The sequence below is a fragment of the Ovis canadensis genome, chromosome 20 (genome assembly GCF_042477335.2).
Source record: "Ovis canadensis isolate MfBH-ARS-UI-01 breed Bighorn chromosome 20, ARS-UI_OviCan_v2, whole genome shotgun sequence".
Taxonomy (NCBI): domain Eukaryota; kingdom Metazoa; phylum Chordata; class Mammalia; order Artiodactyla; family Bovidae; genus Ovis; species Ovis canadensis.
In genome coordinates this window covers 28,472,753-28,490,605 of record NC_091264.1, presented here as the reverse complement: position 1 = coordinate 28,490,605, position 17,853 = coordinate 28,472,753, and the positions used below count along the sequence as shown (strand labels likewise).

The window sequence follows — 17,853 nt, the reverse complement described above, 5'->3', positions numbered from 1 at the left end:
AGGAGTACATCAGAAACATCTGAATAGGCATTTTTCTGCATTTTAATTGTTAGGCCAAGTCTTTGGCCGATAAGAAAATTAATTCAACAATAAATCATTTAATGGATGAAGGGAAGACCAGGCATGTTTTTCTTATCTGAGGAGGCTCTGTTGTGTCAAGTACTAATGAAAAAAAAATTGCACGTCAAGAGGCCTGATCTTCATTCTTACTGTTATATCCAACTAATCAAGTCTCAGGAGGGGTGAAGCAATCCAGGTCTTTCATTTCAGCAGAAGTTCTTCACCATTTCTTTGGATTCCTGGTCTTCCTTGTATCCTAAACTCTTACTATGCAAGACAAGAGTCTTGATGTAACAACAAAAGTCCAGTGACACAGAGTGATCTGTGAGTTAACTCAGCTAATGAGCAGGCCTGTACAATCTTACAGTGCTTTCTTGTGAACTTGTAACCCACTTCAGCCCTGCTTAATGGAGTGTTTCCTAGAATATTTACTTCATGATCAGACTATACAGGAGAAATTATTTTTGGAAGAAAAAGCAAGGCAGAAGAATTGACCAGCCACCGCTGCTGCTGCTGCTGCTAAGTCGCTTCAGTCGTGTCCGACTCTATGTGACCCCATAGATGGCAGCCCACCAGGCTCCCCCGTCCCTGGGATTCTCCAGGCAAGAACACTGGAGTGGGTTGCCATTTCCTTCTCCAATGCATGAAAGTGAAAGGTCAAAGTGAAGTCGCTCAGTCATATCTGACTCTTAGCAACCCCGTGGACTGCAGCCCACCAGGCTCCTCCGTCCATGGGATTTTCCAGGCAAGAGTACTGGAGTGGGGCGCCATAGTCTAATATTGGCTGTCTGAAATTTTAGGGACACTGAGAACCAAAAAACACTTCTACTCCAGAGGATAGTAAATTCTATTTGCTATTGTGGTAAATTATAGAACTAATGATAATTTTCAAAGTTCCAGAATTTTGCCAAGTATTCAGGGTCAATACAAATGGATATGCATTACTATTTTTTGAAACTTCATTCATTGGCAGTTATGCATTCAGGCCTCCTCATGAGTGACAGAAGAAAGTAGCAATTATGAATATGTTTCTTCAGTGTCTATCACGAGAGGCTCAGGACACACACTATACAATATTATATAGCCATTAAAAATGAAAAGTTCTATTATATATGTACTGGCATGGAATATTATTTCTGATAAATTGTTAAGAAAAATAATGATACAGAACTCTATTCAGAGTGTGATCTCATTTTTGTATAAACACACGAAATCTACAAATGCACATAAGGCTATAGGTAGCTGCTTCATTAAGAACTAGAAGAATGTATTTCAGCTACTAAGCGTGGATTCCCCAAAGTATTGAGAGCCAATAAAGATAAAGAATGGTGGCAAGGGAGGGAGAAGAGTGGAGTGTTTACTTTTTAATTTATTCACATCTGTGTTGTTTGGAATTCTTTCCATAAATATCTATTTTTATAATATTTCACATAAAAAATAAACACATTTTGTATCAGAAACTAATGTCTCTATGTCTCTGACAGTTTGAAGCCTGCTACAAGGTAAGATTATGTCCATCAGCAAATGGTACAGATAAGTACCCCTCCACCCAAAGGTGCCCCTTAAAAATGACAGTGCAGATTGGGAAGCAATAGCTGTCATGTGTCGTACACTGTAGGAAGAAATAAAAATGACATTCAAACCTGCTTGTTGTCGTTCAGCTGCAGAGTCGTGTCCGACTCTTTGTTGACCCCATGGACTGCAGCATGCCAGAACTTCCTGTCCTTCACTGTCCCCCAGAGTTTGCTCGGATTCATGTCCATTGAGTCAGTGATGCTATCTAACCATCTCATCCTCTGCTATCTGAAGGAAATTATTACATCTTATTTGAGTAGGCTGGTAGTACTAATGGAAAGGAGATGTGTTCTGTTCAAAATGATGCTGAAAGTGTGCAGATATTTTCAAAACAATGTGAGAAAGATAGACTGCTGCCATATAATGATAGTGAGCATCACAGATAGTGATTGCCATTCTTATACCTTCCTTATCAAGAGTCTTATCTCAACATAGAAGGAATCATTCTATTGATTCTATACTGATGCTGTAGATACAGGGTCATGGAGAGGGAACACAAGGAAGAATGAGTCAAGAATTGCCCCCATGATGCTCATAAACTAACGGGGGAGTGAAGATGTCATGCAGACCCTAGAATGCAGTGTGGACGCTATAAGCCGCAAACTGAACTTCCTGGGGTGGCCTGGATGTTCCCTCCAGATGTTTGTTTTCTATTTTTTATTTGTTTTGGAATAGGACTAACATGAAAATCCTTGTAAGGAGAAGGGAAAGATCAGCATGAAGAGGTGCTAGTTCAGTTCAGTTCAGTCGCTCAGTCGTGTCCGACTTTTTGCAACCCCATGAATCGCAGCACACCAGGCCTCCCTGTCCATCACCAACTCCCGGAGTTCACTCAGACTCATGTCCATCGAGTCAGTGATGCCATCCAGCCATCTCATCCTCTGTCATCCCCTTCTCCTCCTGCCCCCAATCCCTCCCAGCATCAGAGTCTTTTCCGATGAGTCAACTGGTCACATCAGGTGGCCAATGTACTGGAGTTTCAGCTTTAGTATCATTCCTTCCAAAGAAATCCCAGGGTTGATCTCCCTCAGAATGGACTGGTTGGATCTCCTTGCAGTCCAAGGGATTCTCAAGAGTCTTCTCCAACACCACAGCTCAAAAGCATCAGTTCTTCGGCGCCCAGCCTTCTTCACAGTCCAACTCTCACATCCATACATGACCACTGGAAAAACCATAGCCTTGACTAGATGGACCTTAGTCGGCAAAGTAATGTCTCTGCTTTTGAATATACTATCTAGGTTGGTCATAACTTTTCTTCCAAGGAGTAAGCATCTTTTAATTTCATGGCTGCAATCACCATCTGCAATGATTTTGGAACCCCCAAAATTGAAGTCTGACACTGTTTCCACTGTTTCCCCATCTATTTCCCATGAAGTGATGGGACCGGATGCCATGATCTTCATTTTCTGAATGTTGAGCTTTAAGCCAACTTTTTCACTCTCCTCTTTGACTTTCATCAGGAGACTTTTTAGTTCCTCTTCACTTTCTGCCATAAGGGTGGTGTCATCTGCATATCTTGGTGAAGAGGTGCTAAGGAGGTAACTAATCAGGTAAACCTGCTAGGAGCCTGGAGAGAGTCTGGGGAGAGGTTGGCCATGTGAAGGAGGAAGGATATTATCCAAAATCCGAAGGAAGAGGACTGAGAGGTGAGACAGAGACACTGGCAGGTGGAGGTAAAGGTAGCTGAAGGAGCCCACTTGAAACAACTTTGACTTCTCAGTCTAGTGAGAAGCTGCATCATTGATGGAGATTGAAAGCAGGGTGGCGGGCTGGGGGCTGTGGAAGGATTTGGAAGAGCCACTGTGAATACTGTATGTCAACCAGGAGTGATTCAAAGGGTTTGGGGCACCACTGATGTCCCAGCTCAGACTGAGCAGCATGAATTTTTAATGAAACTAATAAAAATTTTTTCATTACTTTAGCAGTGTGGCAGCCAGGCACAGGGGCACAGAAAGCTTGGCTAGAATGCATATCTTGTAGAAATCAAATGATTCTTGAATTGAAATCTGTATGTGAAAGTCCATTGGAAATTAGTCAAATAACTGCATCATTTCCAGATTTCACTTTGCCAATTTGTTTCTTCCTCGTTAATGTTTATAGTCAAATAGGATAACTGTATTTTCATAAGGAAGTGAGAACAATATCCTGTACTTCAAATGTTAACTAACAAAGTAATGCCACTAGAATTTCTAAAGTTTCAAGCTTGTAGTTGATTCTCATACCTTATGTATTTTTAGGCTGGAAAAACTAATAACATCCTTTTTGGAAGACCAGGATCCAGAGAGTAAACTAGAGGTTGGCACTGATATGCGTAAAATTCATCACTGTTTCCATTATTTAAAGGTAAATTTAAACATTTCCACTAGTAGAAGCCATTGTCTGCTGTGTTCAAACTGCAATAAAGCTTTTCTAGTTGACCTGCTCTTGAAAGGCTGAGGAGCCAGCTTCCCATTTCCAGAAGAGCATGATCTTTGAACCATTGAGATGGTTCAAACAGATGATCACTGAATTTCTTCAGAGGTTGTATCTTACTTTCCAATGGATAAGCTCAGACCTTGGACTTCTAAAGCTTTGGCCAGGAATCTCTCTACCTTCTACACAAAATAGTTTCGTGTTCAAAATCCACTTATTTTCAAGCTATGTCAAAAGAACTGTGTCCTTCATTTTTCTCCAGCAGCTTCAGTCTTAGGTTTCGCTTTCATGATGACACAGTGTGAATATCATTAGCCTCTATGTCTGCCTGACTTGTAATTTAGCATACTTCATTAAGATAATAGACATTTGTGTGAGTCTGTTCTGAACTAAGCATAGAGAAGGCAACGTTGAACAAGTAAGTCACGGAGGAGACAGATATGTAAAGAATAATTATAATACATGACAACTGTTTTTTTTTTTTAAAGTGAGTTAGTAGTATGAGGTTATAGAGAAAGCAAAAGACATTCAAGAGAAGACAGTGTTTGAGCAGGATTCTCCCATGTTAGGGAGGGAAAGACAAGATAAGGGGGAGGGGTATGATGAAGGAGGATGGAAAGAAGCCAGGTAGGAGGAGGAAGTCGCAGTGCCGCAAAGGCAACTGCGTTGCAAGGCGAGGCGTCAGAGGAGAACACCTAAGGTGTGCAAGGCATTGGTAAAGGCAAGAAGAATCAGAGGCACAAAGCCACCGGGAGTCGAGGTGTGGATGCTAAGCTCTTGTTTCATCTTACAGAAACTGCTGAATGACGAGAAGACCCACAGACAGAGCACAGCCCCCTCTGCAAACAAAGATCAAAACTGCCAAGAGCCATTGAAAGAGGAAGAGTATAAAAAGCTACGTGATATTCTACAGCAGAGGGACAATGAAATCAGTATCCTTTCTGCAGAGATTAGAGACTCTTCTTCTCTGGGCTTGGACCAGGAAACCCTTAGCTATCTTCCCCTAGCCACATCACCCAGCTCCCCACCCAGCTTCTAGCTCACGTCGTTTCTTTCCATTTAGAAGTAAAATATCCCTTCACCAAACATGTTGTCGCAACTGGTAAAAACCAGAGTTGCCATAAAAGAAAAAAAAAAATTACCTTGCTTTTAGCTAGATATCTTACCATTATGGGAGACATTTCAGGTTATTGAAAAGCATAGGTTTTCTTTCTCTCCACATTAAAAAAATTTTAATATATTTTTGACTACTCTACAGTACTCTTCCTGTTTTAGTCCTGACCCAGTAAGCTAGCTGGTTATCTTTAGCTAGCTGGCCGGACACCGGGCTGACCGCAGCCTCACCATGGCCCAGAATTTGTGGCCTCTGTGTGGGTGAAACTCGAATGATGGCCGAGAAATGACAAATGGTATTTAGCTTATAAAGAGCAGAGATTGATTTAAATGTAACTTTTTATTTAAAAGCCAGATCTACTGCTTTGAGTTCCACTTACAAATGTTCCCAAATTTGGAAGTGAGTGTAGATGAGTGTTAAGGATAGAATTCTTACGTCTCTAGGAAACAGCGTATATTTGGGACTGAAAATGGTAACAGCACATGGGAACTGCCTCTCTTCCAGATGACGTGCATGCTAAGTCGACTCTCTGGGACCCCATGGACTATAGCCCGCCAGGCTCCGCTGTCCCTGGAATTCTCCAGGCAAGAATACTGGAGTGGGTTGCCATTGTCCCCTCCAGGGGATCTTCCTGACCCAAGGATCAAACCTGTGTCTCTTACATCTCCTGAATTGGCATCGGGGTTCTTTACCACTAGCGCCACCTGGAAAGCCCACAGATGAGGTGGTTACCTCTCAGTTTAGTTCAGTTCAGTCGTTCAGTTGTGTCCGACTCTTTGCAACGCCATGAATTGCAGCACGCCAGGCCTCCCTGTCCATCAATAGAGAGCCCCTAATGGATGGTTAGACCTCAGGTATCCCCAGTATTTCTTCAGTGTTGTTTCTTATTTTATCTTCCAAGCTTCTTGCAAAAGATTTGGCATTTTCATTACATTTGCAGGCTTTAAACATGCATAAGAAATGATTTCGGTCCGTTCTTTATGAACAAGTATTTTTGTTCACTTCTCAAAAATTGCTAAAAGGTATTTTAGCTTTAGCTATTGTGCAAAATTCATAAAAAATAGCTTACATGAAGGAAATCCAGTAATAAAGAGGTAAAACCAAACCAAATAGGAGGTAGGCACTCTGCCTGATTAACTTCAGCCTCTAATTTTAGTTGAGTGTTAGCAGACCCCGTGTGTCTGATTCAAGTGGGCTCGAGCCGCTTTATTATCAGGCCAGTAACAGTAGATCTGACTGTGAGTTGAACTCCCACGCAAGCCCTCGTCTCCGAGTGCTGCCGCAGTGTCGTTGCCCTCGCGTTCCTTTTCCTCTCTCCTGCCCCATCCATCCCCAGAGATGGTCCCAGCCGAGGCCTCAGTCCTCCTGCCCTATCCATCCCCAGAGATGGTCCCAGCCGAGGCCTCAGTCCTGGCCCCAGCCCCAGTCTGAGCTCTGCTTCTTTTCCTGGCCTTGATCCTAGTTCAGGATCATCTCCCCTAAATACTCCTACCAACTCCTTAATCCCCTTCTGGGCTTATGAATGTCTGTGCATATGGGAGGGATGAAATGAGATATGACAGAGAGGGAACAGTCTAGGCTTGTTCATATATGTTTATTTTACAAAGGGAGTGAGAGAGAGACATACATCATTTCTTCGCTGGTAAGTCCAGGTACTGCTGTCCATGCAGGGCTGTGCTAGGCTCTCTCCCGACCGTGAACAGCTCCAGCAGGGTCCTCGGCTTCTGAGACTCATATTTGCAAGGAGAATGTGTAGGAGGCATGGTGAAAAGAGTACTGAACTTGGAAGTTCACACCCAGATGGATGCCCTAGCTCGTCGTCCATCATCTCTGACAACACTGCCTCTCGCCAGCATCTCAGAGCTGAGCAGAGCTGGTAAGATGCCGCCTGGCTTGAGCTCTGGGCTCTGTAGAGTGCTGTACCATGGAGGGTGTGACCCCACAGACAATGGGCAGACTCAGAAGAAGGAGGGAGAGCAGCTAAGACATACTCATCACAAAGCTGACATTTATCAAGGGCTAATGACCAAGAAAGGCTCCTGATGTTTCATAGTGTCTCACAGTCAGGTTGGAGACAATTTGCATTATCTTTTTTGGGTAGAACCAAGAAGGCCAGGATACTGACAGGAGGAGTGAGAAAGATACGGCTTAAAATAGGAGGAGAAGTGATCCTACTAGAGCTCAGCAGAAGATTGTCCTGCAAGCAGAAAGACAGTGTGTGGCCTAGAATGCTCTTTGTGGAAAGAGAGTGAAAACGGTGTCATTTCAGTGGCATTATCAGTTTGCATAAAGTTCAGACATCTCTTCACAAAACACTTAACAGGGTGACACTTGGTCCCCAGGGCTGCACTTGGCAGGAACAGAGGCGCGAATGAAATGAGAGCTGGAAGCAGGGCCAGACAAAGGGAACCGGAGAGAAGGGAGGCAGCGAGAAGATGAGTCTGTTGTGGTCTTTGTGAACGTCCATCAGAACACCGCATTTCTCTGGTTCAATCCTTCCAGCAGGTTCCCGTTACACTTAGAGTAGCAATCACGCTCCTTCCTCCAGATGAAGAAGCCCCATGTGATCTTGCACCCACCCAGCCCCTGCTTCGTGTCTTCTGCCCTGCACCGTGCACGTTAGGCTGTGGGCACAGCGCCTTTCTGCCCTGACCTATAACACCCGGCTTCTTAACCTCAGCAGTGCCACTGGTGGAGCTATCCTGAGCAGTCCTCTACCCACTGGCCACCAGGAGCATCCCCAACCCCCCTGCAGAAGGAAAGCCGAAAAACAACCCGAAATATCTCCAGACGTGGCCAAGTGTCCCGTGGGTGGTGAAATAGCCTCTGTTGTGAACCACTGCCCAGCCCGTTTCTCCTTCGGGTTTCAGCACTCGCCACTTCCTCTGCTTAGACACCCTCCCTATGTCTGGTTCTTCTTGGCATTCAAATCTCAGCTTAAATGTCATTTGCTAAAAAGCCTTTCTTGAGGCCTGAACCTTTCTTGGGCACCCAGTAGAAAGCAGCCACTCAGTCACTCTTGACCTTTTTAAAAAACTAAGCAATCTGGCACTTCTGCCCTGTAATGTGTGTGTATGTGTGTGTCTGTGTGTGTGAGAGAGATCCAGCTTTCTCCAGTAGACATCTGCTTCATGAGAGCAAAAAGCCAGTCTGCCCCTGCATCTTTCTATCTCTGTGCCTAGAACACAGCATTGCCTGACACCCAGTGCAAGCTCCAAGGAGTGTCGCTGACTGAGTGAAGGAAGGACACGGGCCATGGCCAAGCAGGAAACGGTGAAAGTGCATGACGGTCTTGCGAATCACTCCCACACAGAGGAATGGGGAATGCCTAGACACCGCCAAAGTTGTGAAAACCTTTGGTAAATACAAGATTGCTTGAGGTGAAGAACGGAGGCTGTGTCAGGGCTTGTAAGAGAAAAACCATGCTTCCAGAAATCACAAAAAGCTGAGGTCAAAGCTGAAGAGGAAATGAAGGTTGAGTGCTCTGCATGTCCCCTGCCCAAGAATGAATGTGCCTGGATGCCTCCCCTGCTTCTGTGTAGCCGTCTTCTCCTACACCATCTTCGAGTTTCCGCAGACTCCTGTTTGAATGAAGGCATCTTCAGGGCTGGTGAGGTCTTGGATTCATCTCAGTGCACATGCAGGGAGAGTTATGAGATTCTCCAAAGGGAGTGTTATCTTTTCTCTTCATGATGGCAGAACCCCCTAGAGGTCTCTACAACTCGAAAGAACAGTGAAGGAGGGTAGAATGGAATGACTTTATCACTCATCATCAGTGCTCCTATCAGATCCATATGGCCCACAAAAGTTCTAATTTAAAATGATATATCTTTGTTAATGGGGCTTCCCAGGTGCTGCCAGTGGTAAAAACTTGTCCCCCCAATGCAGGAGACATAAGAGATGCAGGTTCGATCCCTGGGTCAGGAAGATCCCCTGGAGGAGGGCATGGCAACCCACTCTGGTATCCTTGCCTGGAGAATCCCATGGACAGAGGAGCCCGTCAGGCTATAGTCCGTGGGGTTGCAAAGAGTTAGACATGACTGAAGTTGCTTAGCATACACATCTTTACTAATAATTCACCTCTTTTAGTGAAATTCAGTTCAGTTCAGTTCAGTTCAGTCGCTCAGTCGTGTCCGACTCTTTACGACCCCATGAATCGCAGCACGCCAGGCCTCCCTGTCCATCACCAACTCCCAGAGTTCACTCAGATTCACGTCCATCGAGTCGGTGATGCCATCCAGCCATCTCATTGTCTGTCGTCCCCTTCTCCTCCTGCCCTCAATCCCTCCCAGCATCAGAGTCTTTTCCAATGAGTCAGCCCTTCGCATGAGGTGGCCAAAGTGCTGGAGTTTCAGCTTCAGCATCATTCCTTCCAAAGAACACCCAGGGCTGATCTCCTTCAGAATGGACTGGTTGGATCTCCTTGCAGTCCAAGGGACTCTCAAGAGTCTTCTCCAACACCACAGTTCAAAAGCATCAATTCTTCAGCGCTCAGCCTTCTTCACAGTCCAACTCTCACATCCATACATGACCACAGGAAAAACCATAGCCTTGACTAGACGGACCTTAGTCGGCAAAGTAATGTCTCTGCTTTTGAATATGCTGTCTAGGTTGATCATAGCTTTCCTTTCAAGGAGTAAGTGTCTTTCAATTTCATGGCTACAGTCACCATCTGCAGTGATTTTGGAGCCCCCCAAAGTAAAGTCTGACACTGTTTCCACTGTTTCCCCATTCAGACCAAAAATTAGAGACTGTTAAAAAAGGTGACTTAAAGCCCCGTTCGAAGGTACGTGGAATGAGCATGAGTTGGACGTGGAGGTGGTCTGGCACCAGAGCTGACTCTGCTGAGCTGCCTGCTGGGCAGGCTCTGCCTTCTCCCTGCTCCTTGTCCTACTGATTCCAGAGCTGCTTCTTGCATTCAAGTCTTGTTCACGGAGACAGCTCCATTGTCAACCACTACCCAGGGTTCGTTTTCATTTTTACAAATGCTTTCATGGAAGCTTTAAGCCCAAATTAGTTTGAACTCAAAGGTATTAAAGACCTTTTGGCTTGCTCATTTTTCATGTAATTTTAATGGTGCCCTACTGAAAGGCCAGCAGCCTCCTACACTGTCCATCACTTTATCAAGGACCTCAGAAAGGTGAGGTCTTTCTTTCATCTGTCTTTGTAACATGACCATAGCAAGTGTTGAAACTATCAATCTCACTTGAAAATAAGTGTTTTGATCATTCTAATCCGTCATGAGTGACTAAATCCTTAACTCAAGTTTTAGATATTTTGGTAAATATGTTAAAGAAGGAGAAGAAGAAAGCTCAGGATGCTCTCCACCTCTCCAGCATGGACAGAGGTGAACTGAGGCACGGCCAGAGCTCCCCCTTCCCACCTGGGAACCCGGACGGTCCGAAGACATTGCCACTCTCAGCTCCCACTCAGGCCCAGGACTCCAGCACCTCTCCATACAGATCCAGTTTGCTCCACAGAAAAACAGGTCAGTTATACTTTTTATACACACAAACTCTATAAATATAAATCAAAAATAGAGGCTGTCAAATTATACCTCCATATAAAAAACAAACATGTAAATGATTATAATCTTTAATATTATACTAATCATCATAAATATTACCGTTTTTAATGTTAGCAACATTTCTTGAAGTCTTGAAGTTGTAGTAGAAGCAGCTGCAGCAGCAATAACAGGAAACCCCAAGTAAAGTATGTGCTCAGTTGTTCAGTCCTGTCCGGCTCTTTGCAACCCCATGGACTGTAGCCCGCCAGCCTCCTCTGTCCATGGAATTTTCCAGGCAAAAGTACGGAAATGGGTTGCCATTTCCTCCTCCAGGGCATCTTCTTAACCCAGAGATTGAATCTGCATCTCTTGCATTGGCATGTGGATTTTTTAGCACTGTCGCCATTATTTCCATTCTGGAAAAGAAAAAAAAAAAAAGTTTTCATTCTCCATAATGGATTTCAGTGTAGCATCCTTTAGTTTTAAATGTGCAAGGATGAAGGCTTTAACAACTTATCTGTCAGAATTCACTTTTATAAAGACCAAATCTCTTAAATGCCAGTTTCTAAAACTGATGACTAAACTGAAAACAGAAGGTGCGGACTGTCCCAGAGGCTGAACTAGAGGGTTCAGGGCAGCCGCAGAAAAGCCGACTGTAGAGAAAAGAGCAGAAGACTCTCTCCAGTACGGAAGGGAAAGAAGAATCACCACCAATGTGATGAAACCGTGTTTATTTAAAAATCCAAAAGAGCTCTCTGCAGCAAACTTATTTTAGGATATGATCACAGTCTGCCTTAAAGGACAATAAACACGCAGTTCTGTCAGATGATAGGATTTGTCAGGGTTGGGCTAACTCCGAGGCACCTTCCCCGGGTGTAGTTTTTGCTAAGTGTGTTGGTACCGCCATTACAGCGGATTTCCCAGGTGGCGGTAGTGGTAAAGAACCCTCTTGCCAATGCAGGAGACGCAAGAGATGCGGGTTCTATTCCTGGGAGAGAAAGGTCCCCTGGAGGAGGAAGTGGCAACCATTCCAGCGTTCTTGCTTGAAGAATCCCCATGGACAGAGGAGCCGAGCAGGCTACAGTCCCTAGGGTCGCAAAGAGTCGGACTCAACTGAAGCGACGGAGCATGCGCGCACTGTCACTACGGCAGCCACCGAACCATGCTGAAGTCCAGGCTGGTTTTATACGTTTCTCTTTCTATTAGACTGGCAGACCATGTGTGTAGTTGACCACTGCCTTTTTTGTGAAGACATTGAGGAGTCTGAAGTATGGAATGTTCTAGAACAAAGGGATAAAGCGCTTCCCTTTTGCAACTTAGGTTGAAATTTTCTGTGTAAACGTTTGTTGGGATGAACAACCGGACATGCGTGGTTTTCTTCCGCATCTAGCTTGGAAATAATTAAAGAGTATGGTGCTCATTAAAGAGCACACTTTGTAGTTAACAGAGACAAGACCGAGAAGCCTGGAAGTGTATTTGGTGATGTTATATGCCTTTATCTCTTCATTCATTCCAGATCGCCTTGCTGTGACTATTTCTTTAGCAACAGAGTAGAATAAGTTCAAATCTCAGGAAACGAAGATGCTGTTTTTTACCGTTGATCGTGGTGTCAGTAGGCAGGAACAAGCAGTCTTTCTCTGTGATCGTTCTCCATGTGGCGTTTCTGCACTGTCTTATGGGTACAGCTAGCTGGAAAAAAGGAGGCCCTCTGGACTGGTGAATTCATTAGTTCCGCCGTCAGTTTTTTCATTTCTTTATTCAACACATGTTTGTTGAGTACATGCTTTGTTCTAGTTACTGTGTCCATTATTGTCATATGGCTAAAGCTTACGTGGGCTTTCCTGATGGCTCAGAGGGTAAAGAATCTGCCTGCGATGCAGGAGACCCATGTTCAGTCCCTGGGTTAGGAAGATCCCCTGGGGAAGGGAATGGCAACCCATTCCAGTATTCTTGCCTGGAGAACTCCATAGACAGAGGAGCCTGGTGGGCTACAGTTCATGGGGTCGCAGAGTTGGACACCACTGAATGACTCAGATACAAAGCTTACATAGTCCTTACATGCATCGGATACTATAGTTAAGTTCGCTACCTGAGTGAACTCATCTAATGCTTATTCTGTTAAATTGTTGTTTACCCCCCCCCCCCCGCCCCGTATTACAGACAAGGACATGCATGGCCCAGCAGCCCCTGACCTCAGAGCACTTACAGGCTGACAGAGAAGAGAGTCTTGAACAGTTAATTTCAAAGTACACTCTGTATGACTGAGAGAGCACACAGCAGGGAGACTCTCCCGCGAGTTAAGACCAGGAAGATCCAAAGTGGGCATGAGGGTGGGGTGTGGCTGGGAGGAACTCTGCAAGCAGAAGGAATCACTTGAACGGCTTCCACTGCTTCTGTGGTGGAAAGGAGCATTTTATGAAGTGGAAAGGCCAGGAGTGGTGGGCTCTGGGGAGTGAGAGGCTGGGAGGACAGATTCAGCAGCATGCTGGGCAGACAGACGGGCAGCGGAGGACACAGGACCAGACGACCCTTTAGGAGGCTGTTGTAGTCCAGGAGTCCCAGCCAGAGGATGGGGAGGATGAAAGAGGTGGCATATGAGAAACATTCCAGGAGGAGCAGGGCTTATTGGTGTAAGGGTGGTTATGGGGGGTAAGTGTGATGATTGGTCCCCAGGTCTCTGGGTGGCTGGTGAGGCTCTTCACAGAGGTGGAGAGCAGTGCCTTCCCTGGCCTGGCAACAGCTGGCATTGTTGGCTGCAGGAACATGGTACTGGCCATGAAATGAAAGGTCCCCATCAGTTCCTGAGTTAGGATCACTTGCTCCTGATGGAAGGAGCTCTGTTCCTTGGCCTTTTCTGAAGACACACACCGTTGTGCCTGTGCTCTAATGGCCTCCAGGAGCACCACCCTACCCCTCGCCATCTGCCAGACCTTCTCTGTTTCTATTTTTTCCTTGCCCATACCATCTCCATTCTCATAATTCTTCTTCCCCACAGCATCCCATAATCTCTCTCCCAACTCATAATTATAGCCAGTTTTTTTTTTTTCAGTAACTCTTTTATCCCTTGATATTGCTATCAAGACAGACTGTAGTTTGGTTTGGAGGATGAATTAAGTTCACTTGAATATAAAATCACTGAAAAAATAATGGAAATTGTTTGCAAAGTCCAAGTACGAAGGAGGTAAAGCAGTTTTGGAGAAAAGCCTTTGAGTGGAAAGGGTTTTCGAGTTGTTTTAACTGTCGGATATAGTTCTCACAATGACTTTAAATAGGACTAGGCTCCCAAATGGGTTGATAATGATCTAACCATTTGAAGGAGAGATTAATGGTTTTATTTTTTGGCAAAACTACAGTTAGGATGAAAACTGCTTGGATGAATCAGATGCCGCAAAGCAACAGGTAATGGGGTAGTTTGTTGTGATATTTAAAATCCTGGACACTGATTGGGCTTTTGTTCATGCACTATTTTATATATGAGAGGCTTGTATAAACTAAAACAAATACAAAAAATTAATAAGCATGTTGTTTAGATGGAAAGTATTACTGCCTTCTGTAGGTGTTCTAAGATTCTATTAGCCATCCCTGTCTTAGTGCAGAAAGCAAGTAAATTTGACCATCTTCCACTCTGAGGCTGTTGTGCCACTGTTTCCCCTTTGGCAACCCTCTGCCCTTTCCCATTCATCTGCTACTTTATGCTGAAAACGACTTCTTTCAAATCCCTTGTGTGAAAAGAAAATGAAACCAAATTTGTGGTTCACCAGAGAGCACCCCCATCCCTGCATGAGCCTCCCACCAAGACAGAGGGAGGTTAGGGCTTCCAGAGTCTTTTGTTGTTGTTTTGGAGGTTAAGTGTCCGTTTCACTTTTGCTGGAATAATGAGAGGAATAACTGTTCAACTCTACAGTTTGCAAAGAGCCATTCATACTGTTCTCTTTAAAATAGAAGGAATATTATAGTTTGGGGGGTTTTGTTGTTGTTTTGTTCTGTTTTTTTTTGTTGTTTGTTTTGTTTTGTTTTGTTTTTCTTATTTAGTTCTCCAACTGTTCTTCCAAATAGTCACCTGGAACCAGTCAACATCCCAGAAGCCCCTCAGGACTCACCACTTCCTTTAATGATTTGAGCTGCTAACAGAATCCACTCATCACAGGTGATGTCATTGGCATCTTAAAAACAAAACAAAACAGTTAGTTGCTCAGTCATGTCCAACTGTTTGAGACCCCATGAACTGTAGCCTGCCAGGCTCCTCTGTCCATGGGATTTCCCAGGCAAGAATACTGGAGTGGGTAGCCATTCCCTTCTCCAAGGGATCTTTCTGACCCAGGGATCAAACCCAAGTCTCCTGCACTGCAGGTGGGTTCTTTACCATCTGAGCCACCAGGGAAGCTCTGGAGACTCCAGACTCTTCTTCTCTTACTCAGGGCGAATTTGTTGAGTCCTTTGTATACACAGGAAGGGCCGAGGGTACCTGTTGAGGCAGGCGGGAAGAGGGTGGGTACTGAGAAATGCTTTTGGGCAACAGGGAAAGAGCAGAGAATAAAATAACAAGTGCTATCAGCAGGAAGTACAAGAAATGCTACTGCAGGAATTCGAAAGAGAAGGGGAAAGTTTCAATAAGTAAACCAGCAAAAACATTACGGAGCAAGTGACTTGGAAGTTAGGCCTTTAGAGTTTGGACATTCAACGATGGAGGGAAGAACGTTGTCTAACATTCCAGGTTTAAAAATTAATGTGAACAAAGGCTTGACAACGGAAGCAAGTAAAGTTGCAGGAATATCTGTTTAACTGCTGTCTTGGAGTTTGTTTAAAAAAAAAAAATTCAACTGAGCATATTTTAAAAATCTTATTGTCTTTATTCAACAATTTGTGAATCAAGCAGCATCCCCAGTCTAGCAGACAGTAAGGAGCTCTGAGGAGCTGTACAAAATGAAAGACTTTTGCTGGCAGACAGGAATGGGAACAAGCAAGTAAAAATACTGTCCAAAGGCAGGTTGGTTATAGCAAGGTCACTTTCCTTTTGGGCACAACACGGGGCTGTCGGGCAACTTTCTTGTTTGTTTATTTATTTGACTCCTCCAGGTGTTAGTTGCAGCACGTGGGGTCTTTAGTTGCTGCATGCAGACTCTTGGTTGCGGCATGCGGGATCTAGTTCCCTAACCAGGGATCAAACTCAGGCCTCCTGCGTTGGGAGTGCAGAGTCTTAGCCACTGGACTACCAGGGAAGTTTGTGTCAGGTAGATTCTTGATAGACTGGTTTAAGACTCCACTTCTGGAGGAGCCAAAACTGTAATTAAGTTAAATCTTCCTTTGGTGACATGGGGTTTAGCATAAATGACTCCGTTTGGGACCTGTTGTCTTGTTTTTAGCAAGAGGTACAGGAAGTCAGAATAAATAGGGTAGAAAAATGATTGGGGAATTGTTAAGATGATTGCTTCTGGGAGGGGTAGAGGAATAGATGGGAACTTCTTTTAATATTATATGTTTTCACATTATTTTAATTTCTTACTTTTATCTCTCGAACAAGTAGGCCCATGTTATGAAAACACATAAATACCTCACCAGGGAGTTTCCTGCTTTCAGTTGCAAGGGAACCACCAAAGCAGAGGTGGGCATGGTGATCATTGTGCTCTGGGTAGTTTTTCTGGAAGAAATCTTTAGGATGTATTGGAAATGAGGCACCGGGAGACTTGAGTAAATGGTTTGGAAGCTAGCATCATAGTCTGATGAAGCAGTGATGGCAACAGAGAGGAGCTGAAGAACTTGCCACAACAGGCCTTCACGGCATAAAGGACAGCTCTGTCCTCCCTCTTCTCAGCTTCCAGAGTTCTCCTGGCACTGAGGTTGCAGCCAGAGGCACATGCAGGAGGATGGGGAGTTGGTGCCTCCGGGAGGCTGATGCAAACCTTGAGGCAGTTCCTTGAATTTGCTCTCTTCTGGCTCAAAGGGTTGCTCTCCAGACCAAAAGCTACTGTTACGAAGGCTTCGTATTACCCAGTCCATGAAGTTGAAAAGAACTGCTCAAAGAAAAGTTTATGGAGGCAAAATTCATCCACAAAACAATTCTTCCTATTCCAGAGAAGAATCGCAATTAGATTTTCTAAGATCCTTTCCAGCTTTCTTTGCTGTAGACCTCAGGCACCAATACTGACCCTTGGCTTTTCAAATCTCTCATGATCCATCTCACCCTCTCTTGGAACTGACTACACTCATCTTTGCACTTCCCCATAAATGCAATCAAAGAAAGAGTGGGCAAATGATCATTGTTTTCTCTGTAGCTCTCTGGTCAGTCTCATTTCTGCAGAAAGCATTAGTGACCAGGTTTACTCCAAGGGCTTCCTAGGTAGCTCAGTGGTAAAGAATCTGCCTGGCAAAGCAGGAGACCTGGGTTCATTCCCTGGGTCAGGAATATCCCCTGGAGAAGGGATTGGCTACCCACTCCAGTATTCTTGCCTGGAGAATCCCATGGACAGAGGAGCCTGGTGGGCTACAATCCATAGGGCCACAAGGAGTCGGACACGGCTGAGCAACTAACACTTGCACTCACTTTCACTTTTCACTGTCTCTGAGGAATGCATCTTTGCATCCTTCATATTTGAAGGGTCTATAGATTATATGAATAAATGACAGCTATGAGAGAGAGAACTAATCACTTGCTTTAGCTCCAAAATCAGTACTCATAACCATTTTCAAATGTCTGTTTAATCTGATAGTCTTTGCAATCCCAATGAGATCTTCAAACTTAAAAAGTGAACAAACAAAAGTCTAAGTGTTTTCTATTGGATATCTATATTGCTTCCATTTTAAAAAAATTATATAATGCTATAATGGACAAGTTTATACACATAGATTTTCCTATAGTTAAGATTATTTTATTAGAGAAGATCCACAGAAAAATCCCTGGCTCAGAGGAATTGGATCTCGATACAACTTGCAAAATTACTGTGCTTGAACTGCGTATTTCACCATACCCTCTCCAGCATTGGGAAATATACATTTTAATTTTTTGTCAACATCATATGTAAAAAGTGGTATCCCTCATTATCATAATTTACATTTCTAGTTTTTTAAAATATTTTTTTTATTTGACTGCACTGAGTCTTAGTTGAGCCATGCAAGATCTTTTAGTTGTGACCTGCAGATCTGGTTCCCTGACCAGGGATCAGGCCCAGGCCCGCTGCATTGGGAGTGT

The 17,853-nt window shown here is 44.3% G+C and overlaps 1 protein-coding gene across 3 annotated transcripts in view; it reads left to right on the top strand.

Annotated features, from left to right (window-relative positions):
• KIF6 (kinesin family member 6) overlaps positions 1-17,853 on the top strand; it is a 428,493-nt gene that overhangs the window by 227,935 nt on the left and 182,705 nt on the right. For all 3 annotated transcript variants that reach the window (XM_069562627.1, XM_069562629.1, XM_069562628.1), the window contains exons 11-13: positions 3,873-3,978; positions 4,841-4,979; positions 10,434-10,649. In XM_069562627.1, coding sequence (XP_069418728.1) covers positions 3,873-3,978; positions 4,841-4,979; positions 10,434-10,649 — 461 coding nt within the window. The remainder of the gene's footprint in view (positions 1-3,872; positions 3,979-4,840; positions 4,980-10,433; positions 10,650-17,853) is intronic.